At 44.4% G+C, this 22,623-nt stretch overlaps 1 protein-coding gene across 1 annotated transcript in view; it reads left to right on the forward strand.

Moving 5' to 3' along the window:
• The window catches only part of ctdp1 (CTD (carboxy-terminal domain, RNA polymerase II, polypeptide A) phosphatase, subunit 1), a 162,706-nt gene that overhangs the window by 34,485 nt on the left and 105,598 nt on the right, over positions 1 to 22,623 (forward strand). Inside the window, exon 11 of the mRNA XM_084311891.1 lies at positions 7,542 to 7,695. Coding sequence (XP_084168017.1) covers positions 7,542 to 7,695 — 154 coding nt within the window. The remainder of the gene's footprint in view (positions 1 to 7,541; positions 7,696 to 22,623) is intronic.

The raw sequence follows: 22,623 nt of genomic DNA on the forward strand, positions 1-22,623 counted from the left end.
AGGTCTGTACACTCAGGTCTGTACACTCAGGTCTGTACTCAGGTCTGTACTCAGGTCTATACACTCAGGTCTGTACACTCGGGTCTGTACTCAGGTCTATACACTCAGGTCTGTACACTCGGGTCTGTACACTCAGGTCTATACACTCAGGTCTGTACGCTCAGGTCTGCACTCAGGGTCTCCCTTGGTCTCATACTCCTTTCCCCTCTCCTCTCTGATGGCACTTTACTGTATCATGGATCACCCGCAGCGGAGAGATTCAACATCTGGAGCCATTAACCGAAATACAAAAAGCGCCACAGCAAGCTGTCTAGTTTGTTTATTATATTTCCATAAGGGGGGCAGCCTGTCTGCCTGCCTGCCTGCCTGCCTGCCTGGCTGGCTGGCTGCCTGCCTAGCTGTCTGTCTGTCCCGACTCTAGTTCCCACAAGCCGCAGAGCTGTAGTATTAGCTGCGGAAAACAACACTTCATCAACACGACCATCATCCCACAGGGATATCTTTATATAAACACTGGCCTGAGAGGTTTGTAGCCTTGGTGTGTGTGTTCTTTTTCTTTAATCTGATTGCATTTTCCCCGCTTAATCCATCTCTACCTTAGTAACAATCAGCATGCCGTGGAAAGGCTGATGTGGGCAGTTTTTTTTGTTGCTCCTCCTGGATTTTCAGCTCGTTAAAACAGCCACTGTGAAGCTGAAATCGGGAAGGGGAGGTGTCTCCGGTCACCAGTGTATATATACGCACACTGTTCTTTAAAATAAATGTTTTATCATCATTCAATTCTACAATCGGTACAGTCGGGTCCATAAATATTTGGACATTGAAACAAATTTTCATAATTTTGCCTCTGTACACCACGACAATGGTTTTGAAATTAAACAATCAAGATGTGCTTCAAGTGCAGCCTTTCAGCTTTAATTTGAGGGTATTCAATTGAAGGCCTCCTTTTTTAAGGGATCAAAAGTAATTGGACAAACTAACTAACCTAAATCAAATTGTCACTTTTAATACTTGGTTGCAAATCATTTGCCGTCGTCAATGACAGCCCGAAGTCTGGAATACCCTCAAATTGAAGCGGAAAGTCTCCACTTAAAGCACATATTGATTGTTTCATTTCAAATCCATTGTGGCCGTGTACAGAGCCAAAATGATGAACGATGCGTTGATGGACCTAAGTTTCTTATTCCAATCAGGCAACTGTCCACTAGGGCTGACCCCTATTAATCGATTAGTCGACTAATCGGTCGAAAGGAGCCGTAGTCGACTGGCCAACCTCTTAGTCGAATATAATATTAAAAAATAAAAAAGTATCATTCTTTCCAAAAGAAAAGAGGCCTAGAAGCGTGGCTAACGCTAATGGCACGCATACCAGAGGCTAACTGCCTACGAAAACTGGCACAGAGGCACAGAGAGGATTTCACCCATCTAATGAACACACTAGACTAGACAAATATCAAGATGTATCCATCAGTGGACCAATTGCATGCTTTTGCAGAGGACAAGAAGCATTCAGTCGACTCCTTCAGACATTAAGCACCCCCCACAGCCTAAATGGAATGATAAAAAAATATATATATATATATTATACTTTTTTTTTTTTTTTGTCAACCAATAGTCTAACGGCAAATTTTGGCCAATCCTAGTCGACCATCCAAATCCTTAGTCGGGGACAGCCCTACTGTCCACGTATGATTTCACAACTACAAGGCGTGAGAAAAGCCTCCCAGAAATCCCTGCAGCAGTCACCTCCCTGCAACCTTACACTCACCTTTTAGATCCAGCGGTCAATGCGCTAATGCCAATGAAGCGCTTATCCTCTTTCTGTTTGTTTGTTTTTCAACGGGCTGCTTGGCCCCGTTGCCACGGAGACGCTGGCTGTTCAAGAGGAGGGCATTTGTCATGCTTGTGCCTGCTGATGATAAGTGCCCTCTCTTGCAAATTCCCAAATACCTCCTCCCCAACACAGACACACACACACACACCCATAGAAATGATGAATAGGGACAGCTTATTAATTCGGGGGGGGGAGAAGCCGATATACTGGGGCTTCGATGATGGACTGTTTATCGTTTCTCTGAAAGCCTTCGAGTCGGGGTTCCTGGCAGAACATATAACGGGGCTGTATCATGGGCTCAGATTGTCGATCCAGAATATATCGGAGATGGACGGCAGCTCTATGCTTTTCAACACCATTTGGCTTGTCTCGCTAGTCCCGATTTATCCCCATGAACATCCATCCCGTTTGAGATGGCGTCTGACAGACGGGCCCCGCGCAGACAGATTCCAGTTAGGGATGTCCGATATTATCGGCTGACCGATATTATCTGCCGATATCGGCAGTAAAATGTGATATCGGAAAATATCGGTATCGGTTAAAAAAAGAAAAAAAAACAATAACAATATTTGTTATATATATATCCAGTGAAATTATTAGTTACCTGAAATTATTCCGTTTTTTGGACGGGGAAACCCTGCATATATCGGTATCGGTTGATATCGGTATCGGAAATTAAGAGTTGGACAATATCGGAATATCGGTATCGGTAAAAAAGCCAATATCGAGCATCCCTAATTCCAGTGTCTCTTTTTCCTCTTAAAGGAAAACTAACATTTTCGTAAATTAGCTTATTTGCCATCTACCCTGGAGTTAGACAAGAAGATACATACCTTTTTTCTTCTCTGTGCATGCAGTAGGAGTAGGAAGACGTGCACCGTTAGCCTAGCTTAGCGTCAGTCACTGGAAGTAGGTTCCTCCATTAGCCTAGTTCCCAACGTTTTCCTACTGCTACTGCATGCACAGAGAAGAAAAAGGTATGCATCTTCTTGTCTAACTCCAGGGTAGATGGCAAATAAGCTAATTTCCCAAAATGTTAGAGTTTTCCTTTAAGAAAACGTTGGGCTACCTAGCAACACAGCTCCAATCCCCACAGTGACTACAAAATTCATTGAGAAATGGAAATATCTCTATTTTTTTTAAGATGTTGTGAAATAACTTTACTAAAGACGCGTCGATGGCGGCTAACCGGGCCTGCCAGCTCTGTGTGTTCCGATGCCCTGATTGTGACGCACGATTGTAGAAAGACTCCCATCTGAATCGCACACTGTGGAAACACGTTTACCGTAATTTTCTGACTATAAGGCGCACCTGAATATAAGCCGCAGCAGCTAAATTGAATGATATGTACATATATAAGCCGCACTGGACTATAAGCCGCAGGTGTTTTAATGTTTAATTACCATATGTAAGGGTTCGTGCACAGAGGGGATTGTCGGGAAAGAGATGGCTGTTTGAGGAAGCTCTCATTTATTAACATTTTTGTTTAAACAGTAACGGTAGCTAGGTACTAACGTTAGCTCACAGAACGATAGCCACGTTAGTTAGCCAGCGCCAGCCAGGCACTAACGTTAGCTCACAGAACGATAGCCAGTTAGCCAGCGCCAGCCTAGTACTAACGTTAGCTCACAGAACGATAGCCAGTTAGCCAGCGCCAGCCTAGTACTAACGTTAGCTCACAGAACAATAGCCAGTTAGCCAGCGCCAACCTAGTACTAACGTTAGCTCACAGAACGATAGCCAGTTAGCCAGCCTAGTACTAACGCTAGCTCACAGAACGATAGCCAGTTAGCCAGCACCAGCCTAGTACTAACGCTAGCTCACAGAACGATAGCCAGTTAGCCAGCACCAGCCTAGTACTAACGTTAGCTCACAGAACGATAGCCAGTTAGCCAGCACCAGCCTAGTACTAACGTTAGCTCACAGAACGATAGCCAGTTAGCCAGCACCAGCCTAGTACTAACGTTAGCTCACAGAACGATAGCCAGTTAGCCAGCACCTGCAAAATCGAATGCCATTGCCAAACTGATGATATCAGGAGCTATCAGTAGCTAGATAACATTAGACGACGCCTCATGCATTAATAAACTAAAGTGAATAGTTCGTTGACTGGGTCATTTTGTTTAATGCTTCAGTTATGTTGAAAGAGGAGCTCTGAGCTGCTCATACACTAGACTCTTGTTGTAATGGTTAGTTGACGTGGGTCTGTGCGGGGGAGGAGGAGGGGCAAGGCGTGCACTGCTGCAGCAGATTTAGGAGTCTGATCTGACGGTCACAGAGCTGAGGGAGCGCGCCGCCCAGTTAGCTGTAAAAATCCATAGATTAGCCGCACCGTTATATAAGCCGCAGGGTCGAAAAATGGGGGGAAAAGCCACGGCTTATAGTCAGGAAATTATGGTCGTTTTTTTTTGCCAATTTGGTCAGAGGAGCAACTATCGTGAGTTCACGGTCGCTCCCAGTGTATTACATGCTCGTCGGGTCACCTGGGCTGATTCGCCTTCCCAAACCCGACCTCGTCTTTGCTCAAATTTATCTTAAAAGAACACGCCAACATTTTGGGAAATTAGCTTACTGCCTTGGAAGCGGACAGTGGCGGTTAGCCTTCAGGAGAGGTGTTTGTTGGACAATGCCTAGGCTACCCGTCACTGTCCGCTTCCATTCATTGTGCTAAGCTAGGCTAACATGCAGCCAGATAGCTTTCTACTCAACACACGGAGAGGAAACTGGTATCTATCTATCTTGTCTCTCTCTGGAGAAGACTATAAGCTAATTTCCCAAAATGTTGGCGTGTTCCTTTAACATTACCAACATGGCTTGCCTCGGCTCGGCCCGGACGCGTCTTCTTTAAAGGCAGCCCAAGAGCTCTTCCGCGTTTCTCTGATTGGCCACGACGCCCATGTGACCGCGGCAGCGCGGAAATAGGCTGCATTCTATTGCCATGCTCTGCGACAAACTCTAACCTTAACCAACTCCGAAACAATGCCTAAACTTAACCCTAACCTTAACCAACTCCGAAACAATGCCTAAACTTAACCCTAACCTTAACCAACTCCGAAACAATGCCTAAACTTAACCCTAACCTTAACCAACTCCGAAACAATGCCTAAACTTAACCCTAACCTTAACCAACTCCGAAACAATGCCTAAACTTAACCCTAACCTTAACCAACTCCGAAACAATGCCTAAACTTAACCGGCGAAAGAATGCATGTTAAAAAGAGAAAAAAAAAAAAAAAAAAAAAATTGAAGAGATTCGAACTTGTTACAACGCACCGCAGGTTCCACAGCAAGGCGGCGAACGAGTTGAGCTAACCGTCGATGTTAAAAGAGGGGGGATTGCGGCTGCATAATGCCGCGGCAGACACGCGGCGGCGTTGTCACGTGGGGCGTCGCGGCCAATCAGAGAAACACGGAAGGACTCTTGGGCTGCCTTTAAAGAAGAGGCGGCCCGGACACGTCCACGTCTAATAGAGAACCCTTGTTATTTATCATGTGGTTGTGTTTTCAAATTGCCTTTCAGGTTCATGCATTGCATTGCATTGCTGTATGGTCTGATGGAAGATTTGATGACTCTGTCATCATGCTGCCACAGACGGGACCCATTATAGACCTCCCACTTACTGTAGCTTGTTACCACCAGGGCTCGAGTAAACAAGCGTGAATGCGCAACAGCAGCGACCTTTCTGCAATAGGCCACTCCCATTGCCCTGCCCCCTTTTAGCCAGTTGGCATGAACACACACTTTACCTCCAGGCCCAATTACAGCCTCCTATAGGGCAAAACCAATGGCTGCTAGATAGGGGTGTAACGATGCATCGATGCATGATCGATCCTAATGTGACGATTCAACTGCATCGATTTGACAATGTTAAAATACAATTTTATTTTATTTTATTTATTATTTTATTTTTGTGTATTGTTTTTATTGACCTATAGTCCATTCATGCTGAGTGAATCAGTTCCCCCAGCCACATTTGTGTATTCAACATTTGTTGGCGAATTAACAGATTTTTTCCCCGAAATGTATCGAATCGTGGTCAAATGAAGAGATTTCATGATGCATTGAATCGTTGCCTGAAGAATCGTAATCGAATCGTTGTGAGGTCGAATCTTTACACCCCTACTGCTAGAGGCTGCTGACGTTTTTGTGGACCAACCAACTGACCAACCGACAGAGTGACCTAGTAAAGCTGATGGTTGCAGCGAAAAATGTGAAGACTGCGCACTTCTCCTGCAGTAAAAATGTCTTAAACTCTTGTTATCACCAACATGTCCTTGGCCTTCGTCGAGGGTGGGGGCACCGGGTCTAAACACTTCTCTGGAGGAAGGAGTTACTGACGTTTTTGTGTTAATCTGGCAGTATTTCGGGAAGCTGTCTGTTTACTGTGGCCCAGTCTGCCTTGAACTAGATCATTTGTACGGTGAGATCATAATTAAGAATCATAGGCGTAACACGGTCCTGCATTATTCACCAGTCACGGGGCACAATGGAGTTTTTTGGGGTGAGGCTGCATAAACTGGAACTCGACTCGAATCATCAAAGAGAACTCTCCCCAATTAAAGACGGCCTGGAGGAAATGCAAGGCTAGATTTTGTGGGTTCCTGCTCCCCTGTGGTAGCAGGAACCACCGATAGGGAAACATCATTGCCCTGTTAACACAGCAAACCCTCCCTACGCTCGTCCTCTGGTCTACCCCCCCCCCTTTTCGCGTCGTACCCTGCCACTGTGTGTTCTCGTACATGCGTAGAGGGCTGAACTCTCCCTAGACTGTACAGTAAACTGAAATTTTAATGCGTAACATCTGTCTTCTGACTTCAGGCTTAATGTTGGAATATATTTTCGCTGCACCGTCATCATTCTTTCATAGGTTAACCCTTATGCACTCTGGTCTCTCTGGGCTGAAAACGGAACGGGAAGGAGACCCGTCGAGTTCTGGCCCGAAAGGAGAAGTCGGACCTACTTACACTACCTACTTCCCTAAGTTCCCACCACAGTCGGGACAGCTGGAACCCGCCCCGATTTTCCGCCATCAACTGAAAACACACTTCTTCAATCAATCTGAAATGGGAAAAAAAACTGTTAACATACTGTCTTTTACTAGTATGCACTTTGCTACCAACAAACTGTCTTCTTTAACTCCCAGTACATCCAATAAAGTGCTCAAGTGATCAACATTCGGAGTTGTCCTTGTCAATTTCAATGTCCATCTGATTCAAAACTCGCGTAATAACACCTCTGATTGCGCCCTGCTTTCGTCTCATTCTTTCAATTTCAGTCCGACGTTCGTCTTCACCCATTCTAGAGCTATCCAAAACGTTCATATCTCCGGGTTTCGGCAGTCGATTTCCTCGATTTAAATCAATAGACTTGTTTGAGATTGGCGAGGCCTGCGCAGGCCTGCTCGGGCACGCTGCCTCGCGCTGGGTTGTGAATGACCAGTTAGCTCATTCCTGCCTGCTTGCCTGAACTTATATAGAGAGCACATCTCCGCGCAAATAGAAACACGTATGCTGACCTGGCCTGCTTCGGAGTTCAGTGGCCTGACTGCGGGCACAAACGAATACACATTTTTAAATAAAAAAAGCATTTTCCAGTCTGCCAGGCCACCGGGAAAACTCCCGGTGCTCCCGATGGCCAGTCCGCTAGTGTGTGTGTGTGTGTGTGAGAGAGAATGATACTGATTATCTTTTTGTTTCTGTGTCTCAGGGGGAACCAGCAGCCTCAGCAGGACGAGATGGCAGGGCCTAGCCACGACGACGAACAGCCTGGACCGTCCCGCCGACAACGACAGCCCAGCATGTCTGAGACCATGCCTCTGTACACACTCTGCAAAGAGGACCTGGACAGCATGGACAGAGAGGTTAGGAAGCACAAACATTACATTACATTAGATTCAAATGTGTTGTCATACAGCACAAGTCCAGTACCATGAAAACAAGTTTGGCATCCAACCATAGTGCAAATGTAACAGTAAAGTGCAATAGTAATACACAATGTACAGGTGATTAAACTAGGTATAAAATATATAAATGAGTATCGTAGTAGTCATACTGGCCAGCAGCATAACTAGTAATACTAGGTAAGGGATATGTACAGATATATAGTATCTACAGATATGTAAAATGATTATGTGCAGGTATGTTCACATAAACAGATGTGGATATATATAAACACGGTAAGAATAAATATGTATACAGCATCATACAGAGTTATATGGGTTGCACAGACAGGTGTGGATAGATATATATATATATATACAGTGAGAATAAACATATATAAACATGACCTAATATTAGTATTGGTATTACACCACAAAAAAAGTTTTAATATGAATGGTAATGCATGTTAGACAAACTAACACGTAGCGTAATATAAAAAGCAGACATACAATTAGACATGGATTTATATGTACTTGCATTGATGATGGCTCCAGCTTCGTGGAGGGGTTTGTTTCGCTCTGATTAGCTCCGTCTGTCATATCGGGACGTGGCTGGGTCATTTTGGAGACAAAGATACTATGTTCGCAAAGCCAGATAGCAGAGAAAGCAATGTCGTCTTCCTCACTGTTGTTGGCTAAATTAATCGCTAACAAACAGTCAAAGTCAAAACAGGCAGATTAGTGAGGCGTTAACTACCGTAACAAACATTAGCTTGTTAGCATTAGCTTGTTTGCATTACTGCATTGTTCTTCTATGAAAACTGAGCTTTACATATTGTCACATAATGGCTTATGTCGTAATTTTCAAGTTTTGAGAAAAACTGAATAAACGGAACCATATAGACTATGATATTTATGAATAATTTCACAACTGTGTAGGAATAGGAACAGCATGGTTTTTTTCAATTAAGGGTGTAGGCAATTTTGCCAGAGGTGGCCAGCATCATGAAGAGATGACTTAAGCAAAAACATAATTTTCTTAAAGGTCCCCTATTGTAAAAATCGCCTTTTCCAGTGTTTTGCATTGTTTTCAAGCAATGTGGGGTTGTACCAACACTGACTAAATGTGAAATCTGTACCAAGTCCCGTTGAACCCCGTGCAGTTCAGCTGAGACAATAACGCCCCCCACTGAAACAAGCCTTTCTGAATTGACTCGATCTGTGACGTGTAAGAAATCTGATCTGCCACCGCCCGCCCACAATCGACTGTGATTGGAGGAGTTAGCATAACGTTGAAAGTATGAGCAAACGGTCAAGCAGCGAGTGGAAATAATGCGGAAGCGGTTTCGACAGCAGTCAGCAGCTCCTCAAAAGTCTTCGACAGTGTTCACTGTTCCTAATAGTTTCCTAATGATATCGTGCTCCACAAGCAATGGGCCAGGGCAGTGGCAGTTTTTGGGATAACGCTGTTGTTCAGGAGACTCAGCCGCGGCTGAGATGAGACTCTTGCTTTACCGGCAGCGCTTCTCTCCTTTCGTCTCTCCCTCTCACAGACACACGCCGAACGGCAGCGCTTCTCTCCTCTCGTCTCACAGACACACGCACTCGCCCAACTTACGTCACATACACGCACACACACACACACACCCAGAGACGGAGCGGGTGTGTGTGCGCTTTGAAAAGGTTCCTCCATCCTAGCGTATCTGCCAGTGCAGGTGGGTGACTGTCAACGGTCCAATCACAGTAGAGTGAAGTGACTGGTTTCATGGGAAATAAAGCAAATGACCAATCGGAAGCTCTCATTTTTCTTGTTTACTTCCTGAAACTCCGCGATCAGGGCTCTCGTTTTCCGAGACACCAACTTATTATAGTCTCTCTTACCAATAGCAATAGATTTTAGAACACCTAGATTTATCGATAGCAATAGTAATATAACGTTAATGCAACTAAACGAATGCCTTGCTTTGTTAATCATAACGTTGATGCAGTAGCGTATGTCGGTGTGTTGGCTGTAACGGACATGACAATAACATAACGTGTACACATTAAAATTGCGATAATCTATTCTAACATTTTCAAATCGATGCAGTTGAATTTCCCCCTTAGGATCGATGCATTGTTACACCCCTACACCAAAGTCACTGGCCCACTGTGTATCTGTGTGTATAATAACTTGGCTAGCGTTATCAACAGCAGAGGTGGGCAATGGGTCCAGCTGCAGCACCGGAGTGCAAGCGATGTGATGTAATTGGCAGACTCGACTGTCAATCAATGGTCTACCTGACACGCAAACTCAAACAATGTTTCTGTACTGGAGGTGTGGTTGATTGATTGATTGAAAACTTTATTAACAGATTGCAGAATGGGTACAATACAGTACAGCTCAATACACACAATTGTTAAGGGGATGCAGACCAGAGAAAGACTTTCGTCTTGTTTACATCAGGGTCCCCCATTTCAATTAATCAGGAAAGTGTACAGTAGGAAAGTGTACAGTATTTCAATAGGCAACCCTGAAAGGATTATTTTTCTAGAAGAGCAACACAGCCAAAACAGACAGTGGAGCTGTTTGCAGATAGCAAGCATTTTGACTTATTGCGTGGTGGCGATGTCTCGCAGATAATACAACTACAAGTATGATTATATAATATATATTTTATTTAAAAAAAAATTGTATATATAAAATATATATTGGCAGGTAAGAAATATGCTTGGCGGGTAGACTCTTCCCATCTACCCGCCACTGGCCGGTGAGTCAAAAAGTTAATTTCGCTCCCTGGGCGGAGCCCAGCCAAAAACAGCTTGTACTTTGGAAGGGGAGAAAGTGGTGCACCAAAGTACTTGATTAAAAATACAAAACAATGAATTTTATTGAACCTTACAGATGTGTTCCATAGACTCACAGGAATTGTGTAAAATCTCAAACCTACCGAAGTCAGCCCATGTCACCCCACTTCTTAGGGACCTGCACTGGCTCCCCATTGCCGCACGAATCCGCTTCAAGGCATGTTTGGTATCCAGTGCTCCCAGTGTTGAGAGGGCTTGGCAGGACCGACAGAAGTGCTTTAGAATTTGGAAGGGAACACATTGGAGCATGGCATCCCTTTTTGATTTCTCTCACATCCAAGACATCCACCCGTTTGTCGAATCCCCTCACACGCTGTCATTTCAGCTCCTCCACTCTCCTCCACTTAGTCATTTCTTGTTTCCTCTAGTTCTTGGCAGGAAGGTGTAATCATCGCCACTCAGGTCTAAAACACTGTGCACCTTCAGCTTCCATAATGGTATTTAATGGAGTCTGAGGTCTGGTTAGTGCATCAGTGAGGGCTGCAGAGCGAGCTTCCCGAGCTCAGTCCAGGGTCTGGAACAGAGCCGTCTCTGTGACAAATGTGACAAAGCTGTCTCTTTTGAAGGTTCACATGTAGTAAGTAATTAGTTCACAGGGGAGCATTACTCGGTGTCCTTCCATACATCTACCTCGTTATAGGATCTTGCCATGGATCTTTTCTAAAGATTTATTTGTTAGCGTTTATCGCTTTTTCCTGGTCAGACATGACCGACAGATGAAGTGAGGGTGAAACGGGAGACAGAGCAGGGGAAGACATTCGGCAAATAACGACTGGTCCGGAAATATAACTTAACTTGTATATAACTTAACTTATAATATAACTTGGGTCGGCCGTTCCGCGACGCAGCGCGATACATGGTGTGCTACTGGAGCGCCCGCCATGAAACTTTTGAGTGAGATGGGCTAATTAAACTGGCTTAAGGGGTGCATCCGTGTCCTTTTTCCCGGTGCCGTCTGTTCTGGCCTCTCCTTAATTTGAATGTGAGGGATTGCGGGGAGTAACATGGCCCGGAACACCGCTGCAGTGATTAACTTTCTTCTGCGTCTTTTGCAAAGAGCGTATTTTAATTTCGCCAAAATTGGAGCAAATTTCAAAACGGGAGCTGTGACAATTAAATTGTCACAGCTCCAGTATATAGCTTTCTTATCAGATGATTATTATTATTGTTATTATTATTGTCTTGGACTATAATATATTAACACAGCACTGTATGAAGTTGTTCTTGTGCTGGTGTTGCTAAAAAAGGTTAAACAAGAAATCCCTCTAGGCGGGCTTGAATGCTAAAAAGTAATTGGCGTTTGTGATAAGGTTCAAATACGACCCCCCCCCACACACACACAATCATTCCAGACCTAGCTTTTTATTATCGCCACAATACTGCAGTGTTTCATATTCTACTTCATGATTGAAGCTCATTCACTCCTAACCTTGGCATCCAACACGGGTCATAGATCCCCTCTCGCTGATGGGAGAGGGTTATTTACAGTTTAATGGAACGATTCAGATTGCGACGGGCTGCGCTTCGACCGGCGGAGTGGTTAATTGGTATGGTAAAAAGTCTTGAGGGGTCATTAGTCGAATGCCGGAGTTCTCTAACCCTCGAGCCGTGTGTCGCGGCTCAGGAAGAAAGTGCTGCGCCGTGCGTTTCTCTAAATAGACTTTTTCTGTTTGAGAGAGAAGAAATGAGCACAATGTGCCCCGTCTTTGTGTTGGTGACCTAGAAACACTGCCAAAGCCGACAACTATTTAGCCTTTCTCTTTTCCATTTTACAATGTAATAAGAAAAAGCCCACACACTCACAAAATAAAACCATGCTCTTTAGATGCACAATTAGATTGTTCTTCTATTCACATGGTAGAGGGAAGAAAAACATATCGCTATGCTTTCCAGGTACAGTATGGGATTTATAAGCCTCCTGGCTTTTAAACTTATCTCGGGAGTTACGCGGCGAGACCTTTTTGTGACTCACGTTATTATCCTCCTTCCTCCGTTTCTTCTTCAGAACCCTTTTTTATTTATGTATTTTTTTCTCTCCTCTCGGGTGAAACGTGTGATGTTATTATCGAGTGACCGCCGGTTCCACCGCGCCTCTGAAGAAAGAGTCCCTCTTCTTCCTCTATCCACCCTTTTGAACACATTCTCGTGCGACATCTCTGATCCCCTCCATTATGCGCCGTTCTCGCGGTGAGCCTCAATTTGTCCCCCTTCCGTGCGGCCGTCACGAGGACACGCTCGTCACGGAGTATCTCCGACACTCGCCGGGGCCCGTTTGAGACGTCATCCCCGACTGTGGCGGGAAGCCAGCTGGAAATTGTGTTTCTATTATTAATCTTGAACTTGTGCATTAGGTTTGCAGTCGGGTCAGGCCTTTGTGTGATTGTGTCTGTGGTTCATGCAGAGAGAGAGGGAGGGGGAAACGGGGAGAGAGGGAAAGAGAAAAGACTGTCGATCACACAATGTAAATTTATGTTTCCCATGTCGATTATTATTTGGTAGCCTCTGGCATGTCCATGTACATCATTCACGCGTCGTTAGTGTCCTGGTTAGTTTCAGGGAGAAGGGCCAAACGGCTTGCAAGATCTCGGCTGTAATAGGTGGCCAGACAGTGTGGCGGACACAATGCTTTATGTCTTCAGAAGGGGCGGCGTGTTGAGCAACGGTTATGTGATCGTTTCAGTGTTTGTGTATCTGTCCACAAGTAATGGCCGTGTTGCCATGAGATAGGCTGTGTACTTTCATGACCTATGAGGAAGAAACCTATTCATTTTGGGCACCCCATGGCTTTTCCTCCAGGGCCACCATCAGGCCAAACCGCCAATCTTCAAAAGGAGCACATCTCCTATAAAGCACATTTGTCATACAGTCACAATAATTGTTGTGAACATTCTTGACCCCTAGTGGAAAGAGATATATTGATTTATTTCAATCGTTCAAAGGAGCACATCTCCTAACGCTTTTGTCATATAATCACAATAATTATTGTGGACATTCTTGACCCCTAGTGGAAAGAGATCTATTGATTTTGGTCACCCCACTTTCCTGTAGCGCCACCATCAGACCAATGTTTCCATTTTCAAATGGGCGTAATTCAATTTAGGAGTGAGTTTTCAACCACACTACATCTACCGGTATATGGCTCAGGATGGCAGCTGCCGCCGCCACATCCCCGTCATCTTAACCCTTTCACTGCCACACAACAGCAGGTTAACCCTTTCACTACCACACTACAGGAGGTTAACCCTTTACTATCGCACTACAGATGGTTAACCGTCTGTAGTGTGATAGTAAAGGGTTAACCTTCTGTAGTGTGGTAGTGAAAGGGTTAACCAGGTTTCCCCTAACTGCGATACAGGCTTATTTGGTTAACCCTCTAAAGCAGAGTGTCGTGGCCAAGCGACACTAGACAATAGACATGTTTTCCAAAACATTAGATATCTTTGGAAAACCGTTTGTGATAAAGCTTCATTGTATCTGAATCTTCTTTCTGCTTAAAGTATCCCTCTATGTCACTCACAGCCTGTAATCCAAATACCTGGCTGTCATTCACTGAGGAAAAGGTGGATTTGCACCATATGTCACATGGATATAACCTAAATATAACTTTCCATGTTGAAAAAAATAATAATTCCCTGGTAAAGTATGGAATTATTCAAAAACAAGGTTTTTTTCACTGGGTGTTTTTTTTTAATGTAAAATAGTGTATGCTCACATTGCTCACACAAACTAATGTATGATGGTGACTTTACACTGCACCAGAAATAAAGTGTAGATTCCCCTGAATCATAAAAAGTATAACACTTGATACTGACTCGAAGAATAAGCTCAGAACCTTTTTGTCTCTGTAGGCTTTAGAGGGTTATTGTAAACATGATATGATGCCTCTACGTGGGCGAGAAGGGAACACTCAATATCCCAGAGATATCGGTGACGTATCCGTTCGCATGTGAAGTGAGTGAGTGTCTTGTGAGTGTCTTGAACTCGGCAGAACTCCCTAATGGATTTGTTTCCGTCAGCAAGGCGTCTGATCTGAACACGTTGTTGCAAGCGTATCGGAAAGTATAGATCGCCACGGTGAACATGTTGTTATTTAATAATCTACAGTCCGCTCTGAGGGGGCGTGCCGCTGGGGGCCCGGCAGCTCCGGACGGACATGCCTGAGAAACGGCTCCCGCTAATGTGGTGATCACTCATCCCCACCGGACACCTATATAGAGGGAGACGGATCTCTCAATCCGCCATCATCAATCACTCTGTGAGGTGGGGAGGACGCGGCGCCACGAGAACTCCTGTACAGAATCTATTAGCGATGGCCCCAAAGATGCTGTGTCCATTTACAGTACACTTACAGTACAACTCCAACGCAGTCCTCGCAGGGCTATGCAGTAATGCCCTGAACAGGCTGCGATATGTTCAGAACTCGGCTGCTAGGTTTCTCACCGGCACCAAGCCCTGGCACTACATACATCACGCCCACCCTCATCCACCTCCACTGGCTTCCAGTCAAGTCCTGTATCGACTTTAAGATCCACCTAATCACCTACAGATCCCTACACTCCCTTGCCCCCCCGGTACCTAGCCGACCTCCTCCATCCCTACATCCCACCCCGGAGGCTGTGGTCCTCCGACTTTGGTCTCCTCTCCAACCCCACCACCAACCTGCGCACTGTGTCGGTCCCAGAGCCTTCTGTGTTGCCGCCCCCACCCTCTGGAACTCCCTCCCTCCAGACCTCCACAACGCTACATCCCTGGACTCCTTCAAATCACTACTCAAATCACACCTCTTCACCAAATTTATGACTCTGCCTGACAGTCTGTCCCTCTGATTTCCTTCCCCTTTGTTTGTCCCCCTCCTCTGTTAAGTGCCTTGGGTTCCCTGAAAGGCACTATATAAATCTAATAAATTATTATTATTAGTACAACCCTTTTATTTATTATTATTGTTATTATAGATTTTCTTTTTCTTTTTTAAACGACCGCACATAACGATGACCCCCTATTCTCCGCGTGTAATAAAGGTTAGCCACTTCCCTTTCCAATCACTTCAGGGCTCCCATCTAAACGCCTCGAAAAGCAGGGTGACATCATTGTTTCCCCTTCATCATCTAAAGGTTATTATTTCACTGTAATCGATACCGCCGTGTATTAAAAGAACAATAATACGGTAGTGTTGGACCTCGCAATGGATTTTCCGTTCCAAATCAAAGGCCAAACTATTCCTTATAGAATTCAATGATCAGTCGAGGTGGAGCTGCGGACGGCTGACACGCCGGAGTTCTGGCGAGGGCCGTCGTTCCCGTTTACACGCTAGCTGTGTAAATGGAGAATTTTTGTCCGGTTGAGCATTAAAAAAAACTCAGGAGAGTTCAGATGTAAAAAAAAACCTGCAATTCTACCAGATTGAGGCCAGATATAAGATAAGATATTCCTTTATTGATCCCCTTGGGGAAATTCAGGCATCATAGCAGCATGGGGGAAGGGGGGGGGGGGGTACAGGTAGTAAAAACAACACAAGCAGTGTAAACAAATAGGTCAATATAATTTACTATCTAACTAACTGAAAAATATATTCACAGTATTCACAGTGTCACATAAGGTGCAGTATGCATAAGGTAGTGTTATAATTTACTATCTACTGAAATATACATTATTCACAGTATCACAGTATCCACATAAGGTGCAGTATGCCTAAGGTAGTGTTATTGTCCTCCTTGGGTTCCTAGTAGTCCCAGGACAATGTCTGGCAGCAGTCGCTGCCCCCTGTTGTGGAGCCTGGAGGCCGCTAGTCGCTGCCCCCTGTTGTGGAGCCTGGAGGCCGCTAGTCGCTGCCTGCTGTTGTGGAGCCTGATGGCCGCTGGTATGAAGGGGGGGGGGGGGGGGGGGGGGGTTGTATGAGTCTGTGGCTGAACGTGCTTCTCATCTTGACTAGCTCGTCGTAGAGGGGGTGGTAGGGGTTCTCCATGATGGCAGCCAGCTTCCTTCTCATCCCCCTCTCTGCCATCACCTCTAGTCTAGGTAGCAGGGGAGCGGGGAGCGTGTATCCTTTCCGCAACGGAATTCGGTTTCCGGGTTCCTCTGATTGGCCGCGACCCCCAAGTGACCCGCCCCCCTATCCACCGCTCTGGCGCTGCCGCGCGCGGCAGAGCGAGCCCCACTGCTCTGCCCACTGCTCTGCCGCGGACTCGCTCGCTTCCTCAATTTATACGCATGGAAGTATTGACTGAATGACAACAACACTCAGTGACTGCATGTAGTCAGAGCCAGAGCTCAGCGATCACTGTGTTGTTGTAGCCAGCGGGTAAATCGCGATTTTTTTTAATTTGTTTGTCATGACAAACCAATTACATAATCCAACATGTGTAAAGGCACAACATATTCCAGTTAACGGTATATATTTTTTAATGATTTGTTACGGCGTAGTCGTTCTATATGAATTGAAAATGGGGGACCCTGATGTAAACAATGAGGAAGCGAGCTCTGCCGCGCACGGCAGAGCGGTGGATAGGGGGGCGGGTCACGTGGGGGTCGCGGCCAATCAGTGGAACCCGGAAACCAAATTCCGTTGCAGAAAGGATACACGCAGCAGGGGAGGGTGAATTATGTTGTGCGTGCCTTGCTTCTGACCCACCCCTGTGACATGTGTTTTCTTGATGAGCTAATGATCCCCATTAGGGGTGACATATGTTTTCTTGATAAGCTATGCTAATGATCCCCATTAGCCGGAGGCTCTTTAGTGAAAGGCTTACTACTCCATCCCCTGTGTTGTACGTGCGTTAGCTTGCCGTATCGGATCCTTGTCCCCTAGGAGCCAGTCATGGGCATACAATTGAAATTTAGTTTCCATGATGTTCCTGTGATTAGACCATTGGGTTTTCAGTGGAAATAAAATGGTAAATGGCTGCATTTATATAGCAAGCTTTTACCCAAAGCGCTTCACAATTTGTTCCTCACATTTTACCCATTCACACCAACGGCGGAGGCGACCATGCAAGGTGCCAACCTGCTCATCAGGAGCAGTTAGGCGTTACGTGTCTTGCTCAAGGAGCGTGATCGAACCGGGAACCTCCAGATGACCAGACGACTGCTCTACCTCCCGAGCCACGGTCACCCCATACTACAGGGCGATGGAAAGACATCAGAAATGTCTCTGGGGACATATTATGTCTCCTACTAGTCTCCATAGTGTCTGTTCAGTTGGAAAAGAGCATCAAAGGTTTTGGAGCCGTTTGATGGCTACCATGATTTGGATGCATGGCTTTGGGCTGTTTGCTTCTTACGCGCTGCGTGGGTGAATCCTAAGCCAACATCTGTGCGCTGTAGAAAAGACGAGTAATGGTTTGACTCTCGGGACGGGGTCCCTGGTACGTACCGTGTTATCCGAAATGTCATCCGCCTCGTTCTGCCTCTGCTATAAAAGGGCCGTGTGACATTCTTTCCCGTTTCCGTAACTTTTGGAGTGAAGAGGGAAAAAGAAAACGGTCACCTAATTGCCTGGAACACATTTAAATGTCACTTCTGGTCACCTCCTGGTAGGTGTCAATTTTCCCCCCGCCGACGCGCGTAGAGTCGCCTTGCAAAGGTCGCAGCGGTGTGTCAACCTGGGCGGACTTCTCTTTTGAAATCCATTTTGCCTTGTTAGCAGTGTGTGTTCTCCCACCAATCTGCTGCTGAATGGCGCTCACTCACAAGCACTAACCCCTCCACCAAGTGGCTGAAGAGCTGTGCGTGTGTGGTTCTGTGCGCTTTGTGTCTCAGTACAGGGTTCCCACAAGGTCCTTGAAGTGCTTAAAGTGCTTGATTTTGTAACAAAAAAAAATCTATCCCTGGCTGGAATTCTTTGAAAGCAGCCCATTTTTTAACAAGGTGCTTAAAAAGTAGTTGAAATTCCAATCGACCATTCGCATTGAATGTTTTGTTCATCCATGATCAAATTGTTCTGAAATCCTTTTTTACCCTGCTTTCCACGGCGGTGATGGTCTCCATCTGTAGCCATCACCTTTCTTGAAGCAGGCAGATTATTGATTGGCAGCTAGAAATAGTTTCGAACAGGGAAAGCTATTCCTGTCGAGCACTTTCAGCTGTCACATTTAAAAAAAAATAATAATAATAATAATAATAATAATAATAATAATAAAATCTGACTAGTCGCTGTCTCATGCGCTCCAACTGCTTTTCCTCATTTATTCGTGTGTGATGCTCTAGCTTGCTCTAGCTGGCAAGCAGGCCAAGATGCTTAAAAAAAAACAGCATTTAAAAGTGAATTGTATCCTTCGAGTGACATCCTTGAAAATGAAAAATAGTGCTTGGTCAGTAGAATGTCCCTGTAGAACTAATGGACAGACATTCATTACACTGTATACTATAGACTACTGCAACACTTCCCCTATTTTCAGCTCATGGGAGAGCGTGGGGGGGATAAAATTAATGAATGTTGATTAGAGCCTTGACGTAAGTGGTTGTAGCTACGGCTGTGGGGGTGCTGAAGACATGATCCAATAGACTTTTTTTTATACGCGGCCTCTGTCTCCTGAACACAGAGAGACAAACCCCAAGTCGATCGGCACTTTCGCGGCCGAGCTATAGTATAGGACAATCCAGAGAGACTCCCTAATCTGCACATGCGAGAGTGCTTCACACTTGAGTGCACAGTAGTACATAATAGGTAGTAGTATATAGGCATAGTAGCATGGTACATAATAGTAAAAGACAGTAAGGCTATGTGTCCACTAAAAGCCTTTTTTTCAAGGCGGACCACTTAAAAAAAAAAAAAAAAAAAAAAAAAAGCATAGAAATGAATGACAGAAAGGAGCTGACAACTCATAAAACGTCCCTGGTGGACACGAGCCCTAAGAGGGTTTGTTTACTTTTCTTTTTTTAATTTATTGATTGAAAAAGTGTATTTAGTTGACAACGGAACATTGGGCGGGTTTCAGCTCTCCTGACTGTGGTGGGAAAAGTTGGTTCCACCACCGTGGTGCCAGGACAGAGAATAGCCTGCTTCATTTCAATGACCTCCCCCAGTGACTGTATTAAATCGGAGATTGTTTCGTCCCAGCCCTGACGACCACCCACTCAACACATGTCCTCTCATGCCTCAGGACTGCTTATATTATGCTGCCACAGCTCATGTTCATACTTGCAACGTCATACCTGCAGTTGACAGTAGGGCAAACTCTATGACATTTGTTTTGCCTTGAATCCACATGTTTGCATTGTAAACATCAGACATTCACTGTGCATCTGTTGGGCTTGTTCAGAGAAGCTTGTGTTGGTGGTTGATGGTAAATAAAAAAATATTTAGTAAATTCCATGTTTTTTTCCATGTATAAAGGGACCGATTTAAAGAGGACAGAGTTTGTATAATTGTGTGGTCCATTTTCCTAGCTATCCCATAATGCTGCTCAAAGGCGCTGCTGTGGACAAGGTCTTGGATACAGCGAGTTCTAACTGGTCCAGTGTTAAAATAAGTCAACAAAATCGCAATAAATCGTAATATCGTGATACATTTAGTCATTTAGCTGACTAGCAATGTTGGGCTTGAGTGCTTCACTCTTGTGCAGACATATTAGTATAATAGGTAGTAGTAAAGACATAGTAGCATAGTAATAATAATAAAAAAAATTAACGGTAAAAGACAGTAAAAAGGTTATTTCATTTATTGATTGAAAAAGCTAGGAAAATGGACCACACTGGTCTACTTTTAAATGATCCAAACTATGTCCACTTTAAAACGGTCCTTTGTCCTGGACAAAACTTGGATTTTAGGAAATCATTTTATTGTGAGGTATTTACCCTCGATGTCAACAACCACAAAAGAAAAAGCTTGAAGATAAAGAGCTTCTCTGAACAAACCCAACAGATACACAGTGAATGTTTGATGTTTACAAGGCAAACATGTGGATTCAAGGCAAACTCAGTCAATTGCAGTGTATAATGCTGCATGCATGGCCAGGCAGGCTACTCCCTTTCACATTTTGAAGGCTTCCTTAGTGAACACGTTGGATGTTTCCTAGACGCTCACATACAGTAGTTGTCACATCAGAAGCATGCAGCTGTACCCATGCAATGCAAATGTAGCTACAGGACTATGGTTCTTCTAACACGTGCGCATTAGCTCCTTCCTTCCCGGCATAGCTAGTACTAGTAGCCATAGTGCAGTAACATGACTCCATCATGACTTACTGTAGTGCAGGGCTTCATGTCAGTAACATCATCACTTACTGTAGTGCAGGGCTTCATGTCAGTAACATCATCACTTACTGTAGTGCAGGGCTTCATGTCAGTAACATCATCACTTACTGTAGTGCAGGGCTTCATGTCCGTAACATCATCACTTACTGTAGTGCAGGGCTTCATGTCAGTAACATCATCACTTACTGTAGTGCAGGGCTTCATGTCAGTAACATCATCACTTACTGTAGTGCAGGGCTTCATGTCAGTAACATCATCACTTACTGTAGTGCAGGGCTTCATGTCCGTAACATCATCACTTACTGTAGTGCAGGGCTTCATGTCAGTAACATCATCACTTACTGTAGTGCAGGGCTTCATGTCAGTAACATCATCACTTACTGTAGTGCAGGGCTTCATTTCAGTAACATCATCACTTACTGTAGTGCAGGGCTTCATGTCCGTAACATCATCACTTACTGTAGTGCAGGGCTTCATGTCAGTAACATCATCACTTACTGTAGTGCAGGGCTTCATGTCAGTTCCACATTCAGAGTTCCTTGTGATTCCACAGTATACACAGAGCTCCCTGGCCTTTAGACACCATCTAAATATATTAGTCTATATATTCTTATATAATAAGAATATTGGCCGATATATATCGATATCGGCATTCTTTTTACTCCCCAATATCGGCATCGGCCCCAAAAAAAATCCAGAATCGGTCGGGCTCGAATAATAACTTACTAAACTCCAATCCACACTTCAGACCAAAACACAAAAGTAAACAAAACTCTTTTAGCCTAGAGGTCGCTGTTTGACGGCATTACAGATTATAATTTATATAGGCTTCCAGCTCCGCTTATGTCCCACCGGCGCTCTCTCCACCACCAGGAGAAACCCTGCCCTTCTTAAATACATCATGAAAGGCACGGCCTACAGCAGCAGATTGGCTCTGCTCCCCTTAACCTTAATTTACTCCTCCAGAACCGACCAGCACTAACGCCAATACCCAAGAGATTTATATATTCAGTGGCTGAAGCTTACAATATAGAAATATGTAGATTTTTTTTAATTTGTATTACATTTATTTGAATAGTGTGCACATTATTCAACAGTAATGAGACAAAGTACCACCACTGTAAATATGCCAGTGTTAGCTGGGTAGCTTGTTTTCAACTGCAGTCCCTACTAGGCAAGATGTTAAATGGCAGGTAAAAACTGAATAGATAAGACATTTTATACATTTTAAGAGCATAATTATAACCGTATTTGAATATAACAGCATAGTTAAAAGTGGTTAAGGCTTAATGAGACAAAGTACCACCACTGTAAATATGCCAGTGTTAGCTGGGTAGCTTGTTTTCAACTGCAGTCCCTACTAGGCAAGATGTTAAATGGCAGGTAAAAACTGAATAGATAAGACATTTTATACATTTTAAGAGCATAATTATAACCGTATTTGAATATAACAGCATAGTTAAAAGTGGTTAAGGCTATTAAATACATAATTTGCTATTGGCAAAGTGGGGAAAATACAGAATAGGATGGGAGAATACAATACAGAATACAGGGGTAAATGCTGAGACAGAACAAGGCAATACAGGGACAATGTAACATCAGCAACATGTAAGCATGCAGACAGACATACATTAAGTAACGCACACAAAGTAACACACTGACTAACAGGCATACACTTTACTTGCTTCCCTATGGTCTCATCATCAATATTGTTTTTAATGTATTTAGAAATCAGGCATACATTAAATGAACGGCATTACCAGACGGCCGCTCTAGATTATTATCTTCTAAAATAAAAAATGTATTCACAAATTCCAAGATTCTTTTTTTCGTATCTTGTGATACATTTTCTACTTCCTCATGACCATAGAA

Source organism: Notolepis coatsorum (assembly GCF_963971535.1).
Source record: "Notolepis coatsorum genome assembly, chromosome: 4".
NCBI classification, from domain to species: domain Eukaryota; kingdom Metazoa; phylum Chordata; class Actinopteri; order Aulopiformes; family Paralepididae; genus Notolepis; species Notolepis coatsorum.